The sequence below is a fragment of the Mesocricetus auratus genome, unplaced genomic scaffold (genome assembly GCF_017639785.1).
Source record: "Mesocricetus auratus isolate SY011 unplaced genomic scaffold, BCM_Maur_2.0 Super-Scaffold_100691, whole genome shotgun sequence".
In the NCBI taxonomy this organism is placed as follows: Eukaryota; Metazoa; Chordata; class Mammalia; order Rodentia; family Cricetidae; genus Mesocricetus; species Mesocricetus auratus.
Window position 1 is genome coordinate 51,299,211 of NW_024429267.1, and position 20,181 is coordinate 51,319,391.

The 20,181-nt window shown below is 51.0% G+C and overlaps 2 protein-coding genes, 1 long non-coding RNA gene and 1 other non-coding gene across 6 annotated transcripts in view; 2 read left to right on the top strand and 2 right to left on the bottom strand.

Moving 5' to 3' along the window:
* Nucleotides 1-420: 420 nt before the first annotated feature.
* LOC121137730 lies at nucleotides 421-524 on the bottom strand. The gene has a single exon (XR_005875036.1). It is a non-coding gene; the product is annotated as a U6 spliceosomal RNA (small nuclear RNA).
* Nucleotides 525-1,242: 718 nt separating this feature from the next.
* Nucleotides 1,243-5,538, bottom strand: LOC121137452. The gene is made up of 2 exons (XR_005874683.1): nucleotides 5,407-5,538; nucleotides 1,243-3,533 (listed from the first exon to the last, which is right to left on the bottom strand). It is a non-coding gene; the product is annotated as an uncharacterized LOC121137452 (long non-coding RNA).
* The window catches only part of Glb1 (galactosidase beta 1), a 69,299-nt gene continuing 54,477 nt past the window's right edge, over nucleotides 5,360-20,181 (top strand). For 2 of the 3 annotated variants that reach the window (XM_040739612.1, XM_040739613.1), the window contains exon 1: nucleotides 5,360-5,493. In XM_040739612.1, coding sequence (XP_040595546.1) covers nucleotides 5,419-5,493 — 75 coding nt within the window. In that variant the 5' untranslated portion in view covers nucleotides 5,360-5,418. Of the gene's footprint in view, nucleotides 5,494-6,129; nucleotides 6,267-20,181 lie in introns of those variants that run through there. The other variant, XM_040739614.1, reaches the window with a different exon arrangement.
* On the top strand, nucleotides 6,139-14,821 carry Tmppe (transmembrane protein with metallophosphoesterase domain). The gene is made up of 2 exons (XM_013117073.3): nucleotides 6,139-6,266; nucleotides 8,125-14,821. The coding sequence occupies exon 2, from the start codon at nucleotides 8,234-8,236 to the stop codon at nucleotides 9,575-9,577; it is 1,344 nt and encodes a 447-aa protein (XP_012972527.2). The 5' UTR covers nucleotides 6,139-6,266; nucleotides 8,125-8,233; the 3' UTR covers nucleotides 9,578-14,821.

Here is a 20,181-nt window from a genome sequence, read left to right on the forward strand (position 1 = left end):
AAATCAGGAAGTCCTCCTGTTTGTGTGACACGCACTTTACTGACTTCCAATTTTGATATAAGAGATCCTGTGTGTCCTGGCAGAAACTGAAGCAAAAGAATTGTTAATGAGTTCAAGGTCAACCTGGGCTACACAGCAAGATTAAAAATTTAAAAACCACCATCAAAAGAACTCCTGTATGCCAGATGATACAGATATAGATAGGACTGGGGAGATGACTCCGCAGTTAAGAGCACTGGCTGCTCCTCCAGAGGACCCAGGTTCAATTCCCAGCATCCACGTGGCAGCTCACAACCATCTGTAACTCCAGTTCCAGGGGATATAACACACTCTTCAGGCTTCATTGAGTACTAGGCACTTATGTGGTATACAGACATATATGAAGGCAAAATATTCATATACAAAAAAATAAATCTAAAAATAAATATGGAATGCTTGACAAACGTTTGTGTCACCCTTCGCCAGGAACTATGCTAATCTCTGTATGGTTTCAATTTTGGTGTATATACTGCCAAAGCAAGCACTCTTTTTTTGTTTTTGTTTTTTTCGAGACAGGGTTTCTTTGTATTGCTTTGGAACCTATCCTGGAACTTGTTCTGTAGACCAGGCTGGCTTCGAACTCACAGAGGTTCGCCTGCCTCTGCCTCCGTGCTGGGATTAAAGGTGTGCGCCACCAATGCCTGGCAAACAAGCACTCTTATACTTACAAAAAGAAAAGATTGTATTTTTCTTTTTGTTTCCATACGTGTGTCTGTGTCTATCCACAAGATTGAGGACGCCTGGGCTACATGATACCCTGTCTGAAAACTAATAATAATAAGGTATTAATCACATTTCAACTACAATAAAAAGTAAAGTGCTACAGTGTCAGAAACAAACACAACCTGCCTGCTCCTGGTGTGCCTTGGATCCCAGCACTCGGGAGGCAGAGGCAGGTGGGTCTCTGAGTTAGAGGCCAGCCTGGTCTACAGAGCAAGTGCCAGGACAGCCTCCAAAACAATACAGAGAAACCCTGTCTCAAAAAACCAAAACCAAAACAACAACAACAACAAAAAAACCCAACAAGGGGCTGGAGAGATGGCTCAGCAGTTAAGAGCAGTTAAGGCTTCTGCTCTTCCAGATGTACTGAGTTCAATTCCCAACAACCACCCACATTGAGATCTGGTGCCCTGTTCTGTCATGCAGGCATACATGGAAGCATGTAGACATAATAAACAAATCTTGAATAAAAAAAAAGCAGAATAGTCACCCCACATACCCACTGTAATGATCAAATTAATAAATCAACAACAACAACAAAAAACCAAACCTTTTTAAAAAACAGATAAGGTCTCACGTAAACCAAGCTGACCTTGAATTCTCTATACAGACAATGATAACCTTTAACTTCTGCTCCCCTTGACACCACCTCCCAAGTGAAAAATATTACTTAATCCTTTGTGGGTCATTATCAAACAAGAACACTAGCCAGGAAGTTATGGTGCACACCTTTAATCCCAGCACTGGAGAGGCAGAGGCAGTCGGATCTCTGTGAGTTTAAGGCCAACTTGGTCTACAGAGTGAGTTCCAGGGCAGCCAAGGCTACACAAAGAAACCCTGTCTTGAAAAACTAGCTAACAATAATGAACAATGAAAATGACTTTGAGATATGGTGTTATCTAGTCAATGGGTCGAATTCTTTACACAACCACTCGCCCGCCATGTTGTCTGTGCAGCCTTCCAGATACTCATCAGTCTGGTGACGACCTCCATGACTAAGTGAATTTCATATTCTAATCTCTATCTCAGCAGAGCACGAACTAAGGATAATCAGGGGTGGGGACTCCAGTGAGGCAGCTTTTGTGGGTGACCGATCATGTCTTTGCCACGGTGCGGCTGTCGCCGAGTAACAGGCGCGTCTGTTTGTAACCCTAGTAAACTCTGGTTCACCAAGATGTACTTGGATGGAACCATTTCTGTGGGTTGACACCATGTCTGTGTGAATAGGCATTTGTCCACCAGTCCTCCAGGAGAAATGAGATAATAAATCAGTTCCCCCAAAGCAACACTGTGGGAGCCTGTATATTGGAAATCTATTCCATCTGAGAGCTCAAGGCACTCCTATTGTGTTTAAGATATTAGCTGACTACAGGATGCCCTGGCCTCAGTGGTGAGTGACTCCTATCTAAATGACCTCAGACCTAGGCCCAGGCCAGTTTACACTCACCCTGAAGGCTAGGTGATGTGTGCAGCTTTGTAGTGCCTGAAGACCAATTGGAACTGCAGCTAGCAGTGCCTTTAGGATTAAGGGGGTAATTGCTCTCTGTCCTTTATACATAAGAGAAGTCTTCTGCCATTGTCCCCGCTTTTGGTTGGTTACTTAAGATGACGTGTGAATAAACCGGGCGGTGTTCAGTATTGACTGAATCTGCCCTCCTGACACTACTATCCCATGCCTCTGTCTCTCCTTCACTACCTATAGCTAACCCTTTCCCTCATCCACACTCCCCCACCCGGGGGCTGTTCGACTGGTCGGGATCACAGCCCCGCAAACACCAGTCCTCAACTCGCGGCTCCCGAGCGCGGGGCTAACCCAGACAGCCCCGCGACTCAACACAACAGAACCACGGTCGGTGGCTGCACACCGGAACTGGGTGACAAATCCGTCTTGCCCAAACATTACATCCTCTGGTTGCAGGACACGGAGACTTGGGCAGAGCTGGGGGCCGGCACACACAGTACCGGTAGGAAAGAATGGTCGCGGGTCGGTCCTGCTCAGTCCCGGATCTCACTCGCCACATCACCGACACGTGGGCAAGGCATTCACTCTACTTGCAGAAGTGTCATGACAGTTATGGGTGCACCCAACTTCTTTCGGTTGGATTTAGGACCGCACCCACTCCGAGTTGGAAACTCAAGTTTGGTACGGTATGCCAGGGCAAAACCCTGGGGCTGGCTACTGGTCCGCACCAGCGGGTGGCTAAGGCTGTCGTTTCGGTAGATGGGCGACCGCTGGTCTTTACATCCAATCAGGGATTTTCAGCTGAGGTCCAGGGAAACTCTTTTCTGGAATGGGTGGAGGTGATTGCGGAGACTGATGACCAGTCAGGCTCTTGGGGATAGACAGGCAGCTGTTGTTTTTGGTGATCAGGAAAGAATCATATCTGCATTCCCCCCCCCAAGACTGAACTTGACTGAAGAGGCAGCAGAAAGAATTTAAGAGCTGGAGGAAGGGGTGGAGGGCTGTGGTGTCACAGTTTCCTTCTCAAATGATTGTGGTCGTCATCAGGAAGCAGAAGTCGCTGAGGGGATCGAACGATACTTGGGTCTTGCAGCCACAGAGCGAACTAAGCAAAGCCGTGACAGGGAGGCGTCCTTCACCTGGGGTTCCGGATGCCACTCCTCCCTGCAGCCGGCTCCTCAGGATCTTGGGGAATGCTGAGTGCACAAGATGAGGAAGGTTGAGCAGTCCAGACCCTGTGATACATTCCTCAGCAGTCTGTGGGCGGGCGGCACGCTTCTCTGATACAGCTGCTTTTCAGTCACCCAGGCTCCTGTAATTAACCCCAGTAAAATCAATCATCTACCAAGCTTTACTTGGAGGGAACCATTTCCACAGGTCGTCAGGCTTTCCCAACAAGAGCAGTAACCTGCTGTGCCATATCCCTGGCCAAGAAACGCTTATTCTGCACATTAAAATGTGAAGGAAGAAGCTGGGCGATGGTGGCGCCCGCCTCTAATACCAACCCTCTAGAGGCAGAGCCAGGCACATCTCTGTGTTCAGAGGCCAGCCTGGTCTACAGAATGAGTTCCAGAACAGCCAGGGCTACAGAGAAATTCTGTCTCAGAAAAACAAAACAAAACAAAACAAAAATGGAAGGAAGACTTTTCTCAGTTGTTGAAATAGGGGTTGGCACCATCACAGTAGGAGGGTCTAGCTGGGCCCTAAGCAGAACATACAATTCAGAACACGTAGCAGTGTGCGAGTGAGGGGCTTAGTGAGTGGAAAATTACTAAGAAGAGACATCGGATCCAGGGACGTCTATCTAACCTCTTATTTGTGGCAATTCTCCTGCTCCAGGTGAGAAAAGGACATTAGATTCTCATCTGTCAAAATAATGTAATTTAACTACGCATTTACTTATCAAAGAGAATGTGGCAGTTGAGCTAGGTGGTGTACACCTTTAATCTTAGCATTTGGGAGGCAGAGGCAGGCAGCTCTTCCTAAGTTCAAGACCAGCCTTTTCTACACAGAGAGTTTCGGGGCAGCCAGGGCCACATAATAGAGACCCTGTTCTCTAAAACCAAAAACAGAACAAAAACTGTAGTAGGTTCAAGGACAGATCCTGTTTTTTTTTTTAACTTACATTAAAGAAGAGCAGCTTTATTTAGGATATTTACTTATTTGTACATTACATGAATGTATATGTTCATGTGTGTATTTGTATGTGTACATGTGGAGGTCAGAGGGTACACAGAGAGAAGCTGTCTCAGAAAATAAAGATAAGAGAAAACAAATAAAGAAATGAACAAAATAGGGATTTTTGTTCATTTATAGGCCCAATAGTAGAGTGCTTGCCTGGCATTAATGAGGACCTGTGGTCAACCGCAGCACTGTAAAAATAAATAAAATACATAAATAAAAATGAGACAATGCCTAAAATAAATGAGTATTGTTATAGATGACACCTCATTAAAGCTGGAAAATCCCAAGTATGTATATTTAAATCAACCTCACTTAAACCAGAGGAGATGACTCCCGACTGTAATTCCAGCACTCAGGAGAGAGTAGATCAGAGGTTACAGGTGTGCAGGGCTGTGGTCTCACCAATAAATTCAGGGCGGCCTGAGGCTGGCAGTTCAAAATAACTTCACGTAGCTGAGTTACACTTAGAATTCCTCAGTAACGTAGCGCAGCGCTTCTGCAACTTTAGCTTGCACTGAAACTCGGGTCTTGTCTTTGGGTCTGTGTTTCAGGGCTCCCGGGCTGGGGACCAGAGTGTGCCTTTTCCAGGTGGGGTGTCTGTGGACCCCACCTCGTGAGTGTTAGACCGCGTGCCAGGGACGGCTTAGGGGCTAGGCGTCTACTGTCGGGAGCATTCAGGACTGGCAGTTTTCCTCTTCCCTGCTCAGTTCTTTCCTGATAGCCCGGACAGCCTGACGGTCCCCAAGGATGACCAGCCCCAGCGCTTAATCAAGGCTAATTCAGGGGAACCGCCATTCAGATGCGGGAAGTGATTAGACCACAGGGCTCCGGCGTCACGTAGCCGGGAGAGGCTGGGTCTGCGCTCCGAGCGCAGAGCCGCGGGGCGGAGCGGGGCGGGGCTGGGGCGGGTCCTCCCGGGGCGGGTCCAGGCTGAGGGTCCTCAGCCCCCCTGAGGTGGAGCGGCTGGCCAGAGCGCCCACGACCGAGTGGCGGGATCCTACCCGATCGCCGTCATGCTCCGGGCCCCGCTGTGCACGCTGCTCCTGCTATCCGCATCGGCGCTGCTGGGCGCCGCGCACGGCGTCTATGTAAGTCTTCGGTGCCACCGCGCGGGGACGCACCGCCGCTGGGAAGCGGCCAGAGGCCGAGGAAAGCCTTGGCTCTGCAAAGCGGGCATCCCGGGGACCCTCGGTCACCCCTCGGAACAGGCAGGCCGCCGAGGCGCAGGCAGTGGCCAGGCCTCCCGTAGGGGGCGGGCCGGCCGGCCGGCCGGGCGGAGCGCGCGTCCTTCCTGGTTGCTGGCGCGCGTGGGTTCCGCTGCGGCGGTGCTCTGCGCGCGGACTCGCTTCCCCGTTTGTGCAACTGCATCGGGGGCTGACTTTGAGGTGCTCCCGCATCTTTCCAGCTTCGTTGTCTGGGGAGAGGGGCTCCAGGCTGCGCGGGGCGCGATCCTTGGGGAGTTCGGGCTTCACGGAGCGCTCCGGAAGGAGAAAAATGGGGTCAGGAGAGGCTCCTGCAGTGGGGTCACAGGAATATTTGCATTCGGGGACACCTCCCTTCTCAAACATCTTGTACGCTTCTCGCTAGCCACCTGCTGGCCGCTTTTAGTTTGGGGTGTTCATCGCCTTGCTGGGAACCTTTCCTCTTTTAGGGTGGAAAGGGTGGAAAAGAGGCAAACTGCCGCAGGCGGGATCTCCGGGCCGGGGAGAGGGGGGCCGCTGGGCGCCGAGGCTCGTTGAATACGCACCTGGGGAGGTCCGCATGAACCTGTGAAGGGGACAGTGCGTGGAGGGACGCGGCGGCCGCTGCTTTGCACTTTGAGCGAATCAGATTGGGGCCCTCCGAATGGACTGAGTCGGGGGTAAGTTAAAGTATAAGTTAGAAGACTTTGAGCCTTATGGCTTATAAAGATTACACTCTTGGAAATGGCACACGTTTATCTAAGACCAGGGTTGAAACTTTTTGCGTGTTTGGCAAACGGTTGCTGGAAATGTTTCGTTTAAGGAAAAGGTTATTGCAAATTGAGTGCCAGCTGTTCCACCAGAACTTGCCATCCTTGAGAACCAGTGGGCAGAGGCTTACGGGAAGAGGTAAGGTAGAGGGCAGACAGGAATCCCTAACTCCTTCAGTTTCGGTCTGGGCAGGGAGACAGAAGGATTTATGGAGGCCATCGGTCTGGTGTAAATCAGGTAAGAAGTAGGAGATACACTGTGAGAAGCTCCTTCCTGTCTCATCGGGAATCTAGATACCCTGTTGAACTAGAGTCAAGGAACAATACTAGTTGGCTAGCTTTCCATTGTTTTTTTTTTGTTTGCAACTGCAACATTAACTCTCAAACTTTAGTCCTAGATGAAAAGTTAAACTGTGTGCTGTTTTTTGTTTGTTTGTTTTTGAGACAGGGTTTCTCTGTGTAGCCCTGGCAGTCCTGGAACTCACTGTAGACCAGGCTGGTCTCAAACTCAGAGAACTGCCTGACTCTGCTTCTTGAGCTCTGGGATCAAGTCGAGCACCGCCACGGCCGCTGCCACCACCACCCAGTTGTAAAATGTGTACTTCCTTAATAAGTCATACCAATTGTGCGAAATACACTGTATGAAAAAGAAGTATCTCCGTTTTCAGACAGGGTTGCAGTTACTTAAGAGAAGTCCGTTCTTTTGTTTTTTAATGGCAGGGTCTCATGGCTGGCCTCTGACTTGGTATATAGTCAGACACAACCTTGAACTTCTGGGTCATCTCAAATGCTGGGGACATAAGCTGTGAACCACCATGCCTGTTCATGAGGTGCTGAGGGTGGGTGGAACCAGAGGCTTTGTTCATGCTGAGCACTGGGCCAACTCGGCCACACTCCCAGCCCCCCCCAACCACGCCAGCTTTTTATGTTGACCTTTGCAGTCTACAAGGAACTTGTTGCTTGCCTTTGAAAACTCCATTGTACACTCACTGGAAGAGCGAGAAGGAAAAGACAGTGACGGTTCAGTATTGTTAAAAAAATATGGTTGTGACTTGGGAAATAGACTGATACTTCAGAATGCTTTTCCTATTATTAAAAATAATGAAACAGTTCGTACCCATTGCGAGGAACCTTTAAACATATGAATCACTGTTATGATGAAACTGAACCTGGGCACGTGGCTTGGCTGCTACAATGCCTGCCTAGCACGGGTGAAGCCTTGGGCTCCACCCTCACACCCACATAAACCAACTGCCTGGGGCAGAGCTCACCTATAATCCCAGCACTTGTTAGGTGGGGGCAGGAGTATCGGAAGCTCAAGGTATACTCGGCCACACTGTGAATTCAAGGCCAGCTTGGCCTACATGAAACCTATCACACGAGAATAGAAAGAAGGGCTGGGCAGTGGTGGGGCACCACGCCTCTTTAACCCCAGTGCTTGGGGAGGCAGAGGCAGGCGGATCTCTTGAGTTCGAGGCCAGCCTGGTTTACAGAGCTAGTTCCAGAACAGCCAGGGCTATGCAGAGAAACCCTGTCTCAAAAACAAAACAAAACAAAAAAGAATAAAAATAAAATTGTCCGTCACGCACGCATCGTGTCATGATTGAGGTGCATCTTGATATAAAGGTGTGGCAAGCAACTGATGTTTGAGTGGCGTGGATTTAGGGCAGGCTGGAGCTGTGTAAGTGGTCCGTGGGCTTTCACTGAGTGGGGTTAAGGGTGCTTTAATTACCAGTCCCACAAAGCTGATGCCGGTTCCTGGTTGCAGGCGGAGCTGAGCTGGAAGTCTCTCATTGGCCACTGCCCTTTGTAAAGAAGTCACTTGCCTTCCAGAGTCCACCTGCTCTGAGCTGCTGGGGACTCTCCGGGAGCTGAGAATGGCACTCTTCAGGCAGCTGTCCCTGGGTTCCAAGGCTGCCCTGGCTGCAGCCACCGTCTTCGTGTCCATGATCCTCTCCCGCTCCTTTCTGGCCGAGACCCTTGAGCTCCAGGCCTGGCGCTGGCTGTTTCGCCTGCAGCTGGTCCTGTTTGTCAACTCGCTCATGCTCATCGGCTCCGTGTACATCTGGCGGAGCACAGTGAGCAACCTCAGCCATTCCCCTGCCGTGGAATCCGCCTGTTTCCAGCTTTGGAAGCTGGTTGTCATGGCATTCCTGGCCCTGGCACATTCCAGTTTCTTCACCATGCTCTTCTTGGTGGCCGAGGAACCCTATGTGTTCTCCTTAGCAGCCTACTCCTGCCTGGGGGCTTACATCATCATGGTTTTCTTCCTTTGTATCTTGAACGCCATGGAGCAGGCCCACCAGTTCTTAGCCTGGCGCAGCGGTAGGGTGGTGGGCAGCCTTGACAAGACAAGACACCTGGTGCTCAGGCCTGCCCTGGCGGTGGCGGTGACAGCTGTACTCAGTACCATCGGCCTTCTGAACGCTGCCCAGCCCCCAGTGGTGAAAACGGTGGAGGTGCCCATCCACCAGCTCCCCGCCTCTATGAATAACCTCAGGATTGTGCTCCTTTCGGACATTCACTTGGGGCCCACGGTGGGCAGGACAAAGATGGAGATGTTCGTGAGGATGGTGAACGCACTAGAGCCAGACGTCACGGTGATCGTGGGTGACCTCTCCGACTCGGAAGCCTCCATCCTGCAGACGGCAGTGGCTCCTTTGGGCAACCTCCGTTCCCGCCTTGGCACCTACTTCGTCACGGGGAATCATGAGTACTACACGTCAGATGTTAGCAACTGGTTCACGCTGCTGGAGTCCTTGCGGGTCCGGCCTCTGCATAATGAGAACGTGAAGATCTCCGCCCCCGGGGACCAGGACGCTGGCGGGGCTGCTAAAGAGTGGGTCTGCTTGGCGGGCGTGGATGACATAGAAGCCGACATCCTTCACTACTCTGGCCATGGCATGGACCTCGACAAGGCTCTGGAGGGCTGCAGCCCAGATGACGCCACCGTCTTGCTGGCTCACCAGCCTCTGGCTGCCAAGAGAGCCCTCCAGGCTCGGCCAGATATAAACTTGATCCTTTCCGGACACACTCACGCAGGGCAGATCTTCCCCTGGAATGTCGCAGCCTATCTCCTGAACCCCTTCTTTGCTGGGCTCTACCAAGTAGGCCAGGCTACATTTGTGTACGTCAGCCCTGGCACAGCCTACTACGGGATACCCATGAGGTTGGGGAGCAGGGCGGAGATCACGGAACTCATCCTGTGGCGGGCTCCCTAAGCCCACCCTGGTGGTGCTGCCCTGCCTCGCCCTTGCCCAAAGCCTTCACCGGCCCCCTGCTCCAGCCCCGCCCTGCCAGCGCACCCCTTTGACCACGGCCTGCAGGGGCTTGGAGTGGGGTTGGCAAGTTCAGACTGGTTTTACTGATTCAGATAACCGACCACTTTTGATAGCACGCCTGTGAGTCCACTCACCCACGTAAATGTAAATGGGAGCCCATGTTTTCCAGCTGCTGTGGAGAGGGGTCCTCTTGCAGAGGGTAGGGTGGTTGAAAAGGGCACCTCTCGGTGCAGACCCAGGGAGGGGCAGGAACACTTGTGTCCTGTGGGTTTAACCCTGGTTAGGGCTTGGGGGTTCTGGAATTTCTTGATCTAGAGACAGTTGGTTTGGGCATGGACCAGGTTGAGAAGTCAAACGAGATGGATGCCTTCCCTTTGTTTGCTGGAGGAGTGTGTCCCTTTCCTCCTCAGTTCAGTCAGGGTCACCCTTACTGAGGGCATCAGCAGAACCCGCCGGAGCACGGGGCCCTTCCTGTCAGGAGCCCGAGGGTTGCTGATTGCTGTGCTGGGTGGCTGGAGAAGAAATCATGGGAATGGTGGTAGGTGATGACTCCGAGGTCTCCTAAGCTCTTGGTGACTCTGAATCCTGGTTCTGCCGCCTCTGGGAGAGGCAATTAAGGATGGGCTGCTTCTGTGTTCCGGGGTGAGGAAAGGATGCTGGGTGTGAGGAAGGCTGGGAGAGTGGCCTAGGAGGAGGCCAGCATCACAAAACTGTGTGTGAGAGAGGGGGTGGGGAGAGAGAGAGAGAGTCTGTGTATATGAAGGGGGAGCTAAGTCCTTCTGAAAGTTCATTTTATGGCTCGATGGTTAAGCAGCTTTATTGGTCATGGTGATTGCAGGATTCTAAGTACAGATAAACATTAAACCAGGCCCTAGAGCCCCATGTTCCCTGCAAAGTGGTTTCTTGTTTGAAGCTGGCTTCACTTCACCCATACCTAGATGGAGCAAGGCCTCTAAATAAGAGTTGCTAATTGCAGGAGGCCATCTGTTATAGTTGAACGAGCCAGGAGATTGGAACTCCCTACCCATTACCCCAGGTTTGGGTCTGATATCTTGGTGAGAAGCTGAGGCTTCTTGTCTACCCATGGGAAGGCTGAAGCTGACGTGATCCTGCCCTGCACCTGCAAGTTCCCCTAGGCCCTGGCTATGGAATGACGGGACTGTGTTACCGGGTGGGGACATCCTAACCCGTCTACCTTAGCCTCTGGCCACAGAAGCATACCAGACCCACAAGGAAAACAAAAGGAGCTGTTTTGTGCAATGCCTGCAGATCTGTTGGTCTAGCTTTTGCCAGAGGCGAGAGAGACCTTTTGCATAGCAGAAAGCTACTCTGAGGAAAAGGCCTCATTGAGATGTGATCAGGACCATCTGGGTAGCTCAAACTCAGGGCCAAGAGTCCTCTGGAAGGACATGCAGACACCCTCTGTCTGGAGAGGGGCTTCCTGCTGCTTGTGAGGAAGGGTTGATGCCTGGCAGTGACACGTCCTAAATTCTTGACTTCCGTCCGCCGCCCTGAAATGGGCGTAATTCTTGTATCTACCTCGAGGCTGCTTTGCTGGGAAAATGTTGCGACTGCCCCCACAGCCAGCTCTTGGTGTGATGTTCTAGTACTAATCCATGCTAATCAGAGACCTGCTAAGGAATGTGCCTGGAGAGTCTCAGGGGCAGCCAGTCCTGGGGACTGTCAGTGGGTGACAGGCTGCTGCCAGCAGAGCCCAGATGTCCTTGTGATACCTACTGAGAGCCTCCTTCCTGTGTACACACTCCGCTTTGTAGATGGGGGTTCTTCATCTTGTCTCCCAGTAGATAGGGCATGGGCAGTGGGCCACCCCACCTCTACCCAGCTCTCAGCCGGCGGACACAGGACAATTAGGAGTTCAGAGCTACTAATGAGTTAGTGAGTTTGAGGCCATCCTGGGCTACATGAGACCCTGTCTTGGAGAGACAGACAGACAGACAGACAGACAGACAGACATAAGCTTTGTTATGAAACTGTGACCTTCCACCTCACACAGGATTTCAGCACTGGGAGAGGCTTTGTAGAAACCACGACTTATTGGTGGGATTCTAGGAGAGGCCACCACTCAGACCCCAGCTCTCCCAGGCACTTCCGGGCACACCTGGCGCCCTCCTGCATCACGAAGATCACTTTCTCCAGGGTTCTCCACTTCTGGCGGCTCTGCCCCTTCTGGGGTCATGACTGCCCCTTCTGCTCCGCTTTGAGTCTCAGCAGACAGATTTGACATCTTTTCACTCCAGGCCCCTGGCGCCACTGGGAGCTTTTGGACTCTTGTCATTCCTGTTAATTTTTTCTGGTTCCTTGACCTCTGGACCTTTCTCTTCAGGACACTAGGCTTGATGAAGTTAGCTTTGGCCAGCCTGGGTCTCTGGTGTTTGATACCGTCGTCTTGGGATCCGTGTGCACGCCATCCATTCTGTTGTCTTGTTTTTATTTTAGAGGCAGGGGCTTGGGGTGTATACCAGATGGCCTTCAGCTTATAGTCATCCTCCTGCCTCTGCCTCCCAAGAGCTGGATGCCTGGCGTTCGTCACCACGCCTGGCTCCTTCATCCTCTCTGAGCTCTCTGTTCCGCTGAATACTTTTCCGTTAACAGAAGGGGTTGGGCTACAACTCCCTGGTAGAGAACTTGCCTTGCAATTGGGAGGCCCTAGGACCGTCACAGAAAGGGAAGGTAGCCACCAGAGCCTAGGAGGAGGCTAGGCAGGCGACAGCCCCACAAAGCCTGACTTCTGAGCGGCCCCCATGTGTGCAGTGCCAGGTGTGTGCCCACGCTCACACATGGATCACGTGGCACACACACGGTAACGTGAATAGAACAGTTCTCTGCAGAGAGGCCGCCTGCCCTTCGGGAGATCTTGCACAGAAGGGAGGCCGCTGTTCCGTGCCCCCCCAGCTCGTCTGTCTTCTGCTTGTCTGCTCCTTGACTCTCTTCACGCCTCCGGGTTATGCACATTGGCCAGCAGGTGTTCCTGGAATTCCTTCCTCCTCCTTCCCTCCCTGACTGGGTCTTACCGAGGAGAGGCTGCTTGGGATTCACTCACTGTCTTCCTGCCTCAGCCCCCTGACTCTTGGGATCACAGATATGCGCCACCGTGTCCATTCTCTTCAATCATGTTTATTTTGTGGTGCCAGTTGTAATGTCCCCTCTTTCCTCTGTAAATGCAGTTGTTCCAGTGTAGCTAAAGGTTAGTCGATGGTGTTGTTGTTGGCAAATACCAGTTTTGCTTATTCTTTTGTGCTGGTTTTTGGTTTTTTTTTTTTTTTCTGGTTCCTGTTTCATTGATCTCTGTTTGGGTGTTTTGTTTTGGTTTCGTTATTGTTGTTTTCTGTTTATCTGTTTGTTTGTTTGTTTGTTTGTTTTTGTTTGTTTTGGAGACAGGGTCTCAATATGTAGCTGAAACTCACTACATAGACCAGGCTGGCCCAAAACTCAAGGAGATCCTCCTGCCTCTGCCTCCTGAGTGCCGGAATTAAATGAGTGCATCACCAAGCCCTGTTCTTTCTCCAATTTCTCAAGGAACTGTCTTTTTTTTTTTTTTATGATTCTCTTTGGTTTGAATCAAAGTCTGAAATTTTTTCATGTGCTGTGCATGCACCGTCTCTTTAAGTCTGTTGCATTCCTCTTACACGTGCGTGCAGGAAGAAGTGAATGAAAATAATTGAGGACATCTTTATTTGACGTACATTTGTGTGTGTGTGTGTGTGTGTGTGTGTGTGTGTGTGTGTGTGTGTGTACAGTGCTCACATGACGGTCAGGACAGCTGGAAGAACTAGCTTCTCCCACCATGTGGGTTTCTGGGATCGAACTCACATAGCTTGGTGCCAAGCACCTTTACTCGGCTCTTTTTTTTTAAAGACTTATTTTTATTTTTAATTGTGTGCAGGTTTTCTGTGTCTTACACGTGGGTGTATGCGCGTGAGTGCAGGTGCCTGAGGAAGTCAAAGGCCAGAGCGTGGCCTTAGAGACGGCTGTGAGTTCCCTGACTCAGGTCCTCGGATCACTGAGCATCTCTCCAGCCTCCTACTTTTATTTATTTTTAAACTATACATTTGCCTTGCTTTTCACCGGAGATAACGGGACAGAATTAAGCTGGCGCTGGTCAGGAGCGCAGGAGGGTTAGGGTCAGCTGGCGCTGGTCAGGAGCGCAGGAGGGTTAGGGTCCAGACCCAAAGTGCCCGTCGCTCTCTGTGTCCTCCATTCTGCTGTCCCCGCCTCTCCCGTGGCAGTGTCTTCTATTTAGCCAGACCTTTGAAATGTGAAAAACAAAGTTTTTAACACAGACATATATGAATAAGCAAAGCCAGTAAGCAGAGATGTGGGGTAGGGCAGGCATCCACAAATCTGTCCCTGGGGGTATTGACTGTCACCACGGACCTCAGTTTCCCCAGCCTGTCTGCGGTGACGGGCCGACACCGCAGCCCCTGGCGTCTGGTCATCTGGAATCCTTCTTGACTTTGTCTTTGATATGTGACCTTAGGGAATATAGAGGCCTTAGGTGTGCAAAGCCCTCTCAGCTGCCCCCCCCTCCCATGGCCCTGGGTTGCTAGTGGACAGCTGGGTTTTTCTACCCTGGAGCTGAGGTGTCCCTGCTGGGAGCTCCACAGGCTCCTGGGGTGAGGTGACTGGGCTTGTGGAGACCCTCGGGTAGGAATTCCCCAGCTTTCTCCCAAAAGACCTGGAGGCCAAGGTCTTGACCAGTTCATAATGACCCTTAACCTGTGATGTCACCAAGCTGCTTTTACTCTTTGTTCCAGACCAAGAATGTGCACAAGGGATGCAGATATATTTATTTTAGTACCGAGGACTAGAACTCTTGGGGGGAGATGTTCAAGTTACCCATTGATGCCTGTACTGTTACAGTGAGTGCTTTGTTTTGTTTTGTTTTTTTAAGATGCTTATAACTGAAAACAATCACACTGGTCAGTATTAGACCCTTGAGGAGTACTTGGTCTAAGGGGGTTTTATTTGCACTGCCTTTTTCTTTTTTTACCTCCAATGTTATATGCATTATGTGTATAGTGGGGGCGGGGACTTGAGGGGGCCCGAACATCCAGTATGGTTGCTTGGAATTGTGTTTTGTTTCATGTTCCTGTGGTTATCTGCTTTGTAAACACGTATGCCACTGCACACTGCAAGCGTGGAATAAAAATTTGTCTCTCATGATGCCATTTCGGTGCCCGTTCATTCAGAGGGGTTGAGCTGTGCACTGGGCAAATCTGAGGGGTGTTTTAGTCACTAGGAGCTTCTTGCCCGTCATTTTCCTCCTTTGCTCTCTTCCTTCTCCTGCTCCGTGCTCCCCTTCCTCCCTCCACCCCTCTTCCTTCTTCCCTCTCTCCTTCGGCCTCCTTTTTTTAAAAAAGGTTTTATCGGTGGGACTGGAGAGATGGCTCAGTGGTTAAGAGCACTGGTTGCTCTTCCAGAGTTCAATTCCCAGCAACCACATGGTGGCTCACGACCATCTGTAATGAGATTTGGCGCCCTCTTCTGGCGTGCAGGCACACATGCAGGCACAGCACTGTGTACATTTTTAAAAATTAAAAACATAAGACTTTATTTATTATTTACTTACATGTGTGTGCCTGTGTGAGTTTATGTGCACCTTGTGTGCAGGAGGCCAGAAGAGGGAGTCGGATCCTACGTGGCTGGAGTTACAGGTGCTGGTGAGCTGTGTAATGTGGGTGCTGGGAACTGAACCTGGGACCATGGATGAGCTGCAGATGTTCTCTTTACCCCAGAGAGACACCTCCCCGGCCCTCCTCCCATTTTCTGACAACCTTATATGTGTCAACGGGGCTGTAGCTCAGGAAGTCCAGAGGAAACTGGCTGTTTGGGTTGGATCTTCTCGGGGTCCTTCAGAGTTGAGAGGGATTTCTTTGGAGCCAGGGAGTGGATTTTCCTTGGCAGTGGAAGTTAGAGCTGACTGGTCGAGAGGTGGTGGCGCACGCCTTTAATCCCAGCACTCGGGAGGCAGGGGCAGGAGGATCTCGGTGAGTTCAAGGCCAGCCTGGTCTACAAAGCGAGTCCCAGGATAGCCAGGACTGTGATACAGAGAAACCCTGTCTTGGAAAAAAATAAAAATAATTGTCTGAAGGCTGAACAGTGGTGGTTCATGCCTTTTGCCTTTAATCACAGCACTTGGGAGGCAGAGGCAGGCAGATCTTTTTTCTATAGATTTTATATATTTATTATGTGTACAATGTTCTGCATTATGCTTACTCACCAGATAGAGGGCACCAGATCTCATTATAGATGGCTGTGAGCTAACATGTGGTTGCTGGGAATTGAACTCAGAAAAGTCAATGCTCTTGTCTCTGAGCCATCTCTTCAGCCCCAGACAGATGTTTTGAGACCAGACAGATATACAAAGTGAGTTCCAAAGGCAGGGTGGTGGTGGCGCACTCCTTTAACCCCAGTGCTCAGGAGGCAGAGGCAGGAGGATCTCTGTGAGTTCAAGATGAGCCTGGTATACAAGAGCTAGTTCCAGGACAGGCTCCAAAGCTACAGAGTAACCTTGTCTCAAAAAAGGACGGGGTTTCTTTGTCCAGCCCTGGCTGTCTTGGAACTCACTCTGTAAGACCAAACTGACCTTGAACTCAGAGATCTGCCTGCTGAGATTACAGGTGTGTGCCACCACGCCCAGCTTAAGTGACTGTTCTTATTGCTATGAGAAAATACCTGACGAAAGTAATTTATGGAACAAAGGGTTTATTTGGGCTCACTTCTTTAAAATTATTACATTTATTTGTATGTGTATGTATGTGTGTGTGTGTGTGTGTGTGCGTGCATGTGCTCATGCTACACTCATGTGGAGATCACAGGATAACTTCCGGGAGTCAGTTCTTTTCCACCATGTGGGTCCTGGGGCCCCAGCTCCGGTTTCAGGTTTGGTGGCAAGTGTCTTTACCCTCTGTGCCATCATTGTGGGGGGGACATGGTGAGGCGTGGTCATGCTGTGTAAGCGATCGGGAAGGAGTGTTGACCTATAAAACCTCAACACCTGCCCTCAGTGACGGTCTGCCTTCTAAGTGTTCCCCAGCCCCTTAAAACGATGCCGTTGTCTGGAGACCAGACGTTTGGACTCTGTGCCTCTGTGTGACATTTCACATCCAAACCGAGACGGCTGTCCTAACAGTCACAGTCTCAGGTGACAGAGCTGGGCAGTGACTGTAGCCCTGTGGCAAGCCACGGTGAGTACTACTTCCTGCCCGCTCACACACACAGACTGCTTTTGTGCCTCTTGAGGGACAGGTTTGGAAAGATTCCCACGTGGCTAGCAAACTAAGTGCTGGAAGCCCTGTTCTCTGTTCTTACGATAACCTACACCCCTGTGGTACCGGCTTTTGGAGCCCTGCTTAGGAATAAATCACCCAGTGCAGTCCACCATGATGTTTCTGCTGTTAGCAGGGCCCCGTGGGTGGGTCAGATGGAATTCGATGGAGATGACCTTTAAATGTTGGTGGAGGAGAACCTTGTAGCTATTCCAGGAGTATGGTTTCTTCCAGGTTTGTCATAAGGAAGAGTAAAAAGTTCTGGATCCATAAAAGCCCTCGTACATGGCAAGGGTTCTACTGGCTGTTGATAGGGGAAATCATTCCAGTTTGGTCCAAGTTTGCAATCCTTCAAGGGAAATAACGGTATCTCTGGGCTCCACTGTGTGAAGTACTTGGGCCTTCCCGGGAGTGGCAAGGGAGAACGATGGCCTGTCACATTTCTTGTAAGTGTGGGTTTAAACTGTACTGACAGTATTCCTAAGGCCTGGGTGTTGTGATTTAAGAAAAGAAAGACGCCATGTGACATGATTCAAGCAGAGGGTTTTTTTTTTAATTAGGGAAACGGATCATAAAAAGGGGGAAAGGGGAGGGGAGAGACCTCCAGGGATGGGAGCAGCAGGAGAAAGGATAGGGGGAGGGAGAGAGAAAAGAAGGGGAGACAGAGAGAGAGGGAAAGAGAAAGAGAGGAGGATGGGAAGTAGGCAGAGACCCTTTTAAAAGGGAACGTAGTGAGTGTGCACAGGAGGTGCTCCTAGTGGCTGCAGCTGAGCGCGCATCCTGTTGGAACCCCAAGGACAGGCCAGTAGCGGTGCCTGAATACTAACCCTGGTGCGCCTCTTTCCTGAGGACACAGTGGGTTCCCTGAGTCCCATTGTTGAGTGCTCGGGAGTATTGCTTGTACTAGCAGTCACGCTGCAGGGCCCTTCCCTCAGGGATCCACTCGCCCCTGCCATTGACCAAAGGCGGGAACTGGAGAAGGCGTCTCAGTTTTCTAGTGGCAGACACCGCCTTTGCCTATCTCATCACGTGGGGATAGTGTGACTTCCAAGCCATCGCCTGTGATCACACTGGAAACTGCGTCCCTTGGCTTTGGATGCTTACAGTGGTCCCCCTTGGTGGTGCTGCCATGTTGTCATCCCCAGCGGTAGAGATGGCCCAGGGTCGTGGCGGTGTCTTTTGTCACCACTCATCTATTGAGGACACTGCCGTGGGGATCCACTGATGTCCTGGCTGAGGGTGCATCTCCGGGCATGCGGTTTATGTAGTCAGACAGTGGCGCTCTCACCTTTACATTCCTCCTCGGGGTCAGACAGTGGCGCTCTCACCTTTACATTCCTCCTCGGGGTCAGACAGTGGCGCTCTCACCTTTACATTCCTCCTCGGGGTCAGACAGTGGCGCTCTCACCTTTACATTCCTCCTCGGGGTCAGACAGTGGCGCTCTCACCTTTACATTCCTCCTCGGGGTCAGAGGCACTCCTGGTAGCTCCCCTTCTCCTCTGCAGGCTGCTGTCATGTTTGTGTCCGAGAAACCATCCGTGAGCTCAGGGATCAGAGCCAACACCACGTGATAGACAGTTCATAGGTCACGGCAGATAGCCCACTCCAGTGTCCTCTCCCAGGACACCGTGTCCTACCAGGGTCAAACCCTCCACCTGGCTCTTCCGGTAGGAGATGAGGGTCTCTGCAGATACCACTAACGACTACCCTGAACCCTCTCTTCAGAGCTTCCAAACCTGCTATCCAAGCCAGCCAACCTTGCAGTCTGTCCAGATCCTGGTAAACTAAAAGAGCTAAGTCACATGCCAACCCCTGCATGAAGAGAGTCTTCCACAGGTAGAAGACCGCAGGCTGTGCAAGCCTGATGACCTGAGTTCAGCCCCAGGGAGGAGAAGGGAGAGAACTGACTCCACGGTTGCCCTGTGACCTCCTCATGCACAGCACCACACATGCTGTACACACATATGCATATTCATACACACACTCATATACACACATGCACACACATATACACACTCACATACTCATGCACACATACATACACTCATATACCCATATACGCATACACTCATACACACATAATCACACACACTCATACACACATATATACACTCATACACCTATACACACGTGCGCGCACGCACACACACACATTTTAAAAATAAACATGCCAAATCCTGCCCCCTTTAACCTGGGCCTCTTCTGTCCAGCATAGGTGAGGAGCATGGCATAGCATTCTGGGATATCCTTGCTCACCCACTAAACGCCAGCTGTAAGGTCTGGTTGCTAGTGGACACCTCCAAAAACTCCAGATGCTGACCGGCAGCCCACGTTCAGATGTGTTTGTTACAGCTCTCATTGCTCTGACGGAAGAGACTGAAGTTTACTTTTGGCTCACGGTGTGCAGGGTGCAGTCCAGCACGTTGGGGCAGGCACGATGGTAGGCGTGGGAAGTGGCCGGTCACGTGTCCACAGTGGACAAGCTCAGTTTCTTTTTCCTTCAGCCAGGGACCTCAGCCAGTGGCACAATGCCACCCACAGTCAGAGTGGGTCTCCCGTCCGCAGTTAAAACTTCCTGGAAACTCCCTCACAGACATACTGTGCAGAGACACCATGACCAAGGCACCTTACAAAAGAAAACATTTAATGGGGGTTTGCATAAAGCCTTTAGACACCTTGACTGGCCACTCCTAGTGACGCGCCTCCTCCTGCAAGGCCACAAGTCCCCCAATAAGACCACACCTTCTCAACAAGACCACGCCTCCTCCAGCAAGGCCACGCCTCATAATCCTTTCTAAACAATTCTACCAACTCGGGACCAAACATTTAACTATATGAGACCATGGGGACCGTTCTCATCCAAATCACCACACTCTCCCCAGAGGTCTCTCTTCTTGGTGACCCTAAATTCCGTTACACTGACCGGCACGGCCTTCACAGGAGGTCGTTCCTGGTACCACTCCTCTTAATCCTTTGAAAGCAGAACCTGAAACAAGGGTTTGGGGCCGGGTGGCTTGAGTGGTCATGTCTAACTACATCTCACGTTACGATTCCACATGAAGTGCACAGTCAGCCCCACCTAGAAAGTGGTCCTGAGTCATCCTTGATTTGACCTTAGTGAGGACACAAAGAAGCAGAGAGCTAGACCTGAGGTGGGGACATTCTTAACGTCCAGAAGGCCAACTGACAAATCAGTGGCGCTCTCCACTCCCTAGGGGACGTCAGGCCACATGTGATCCAGGACTTGGTACCCT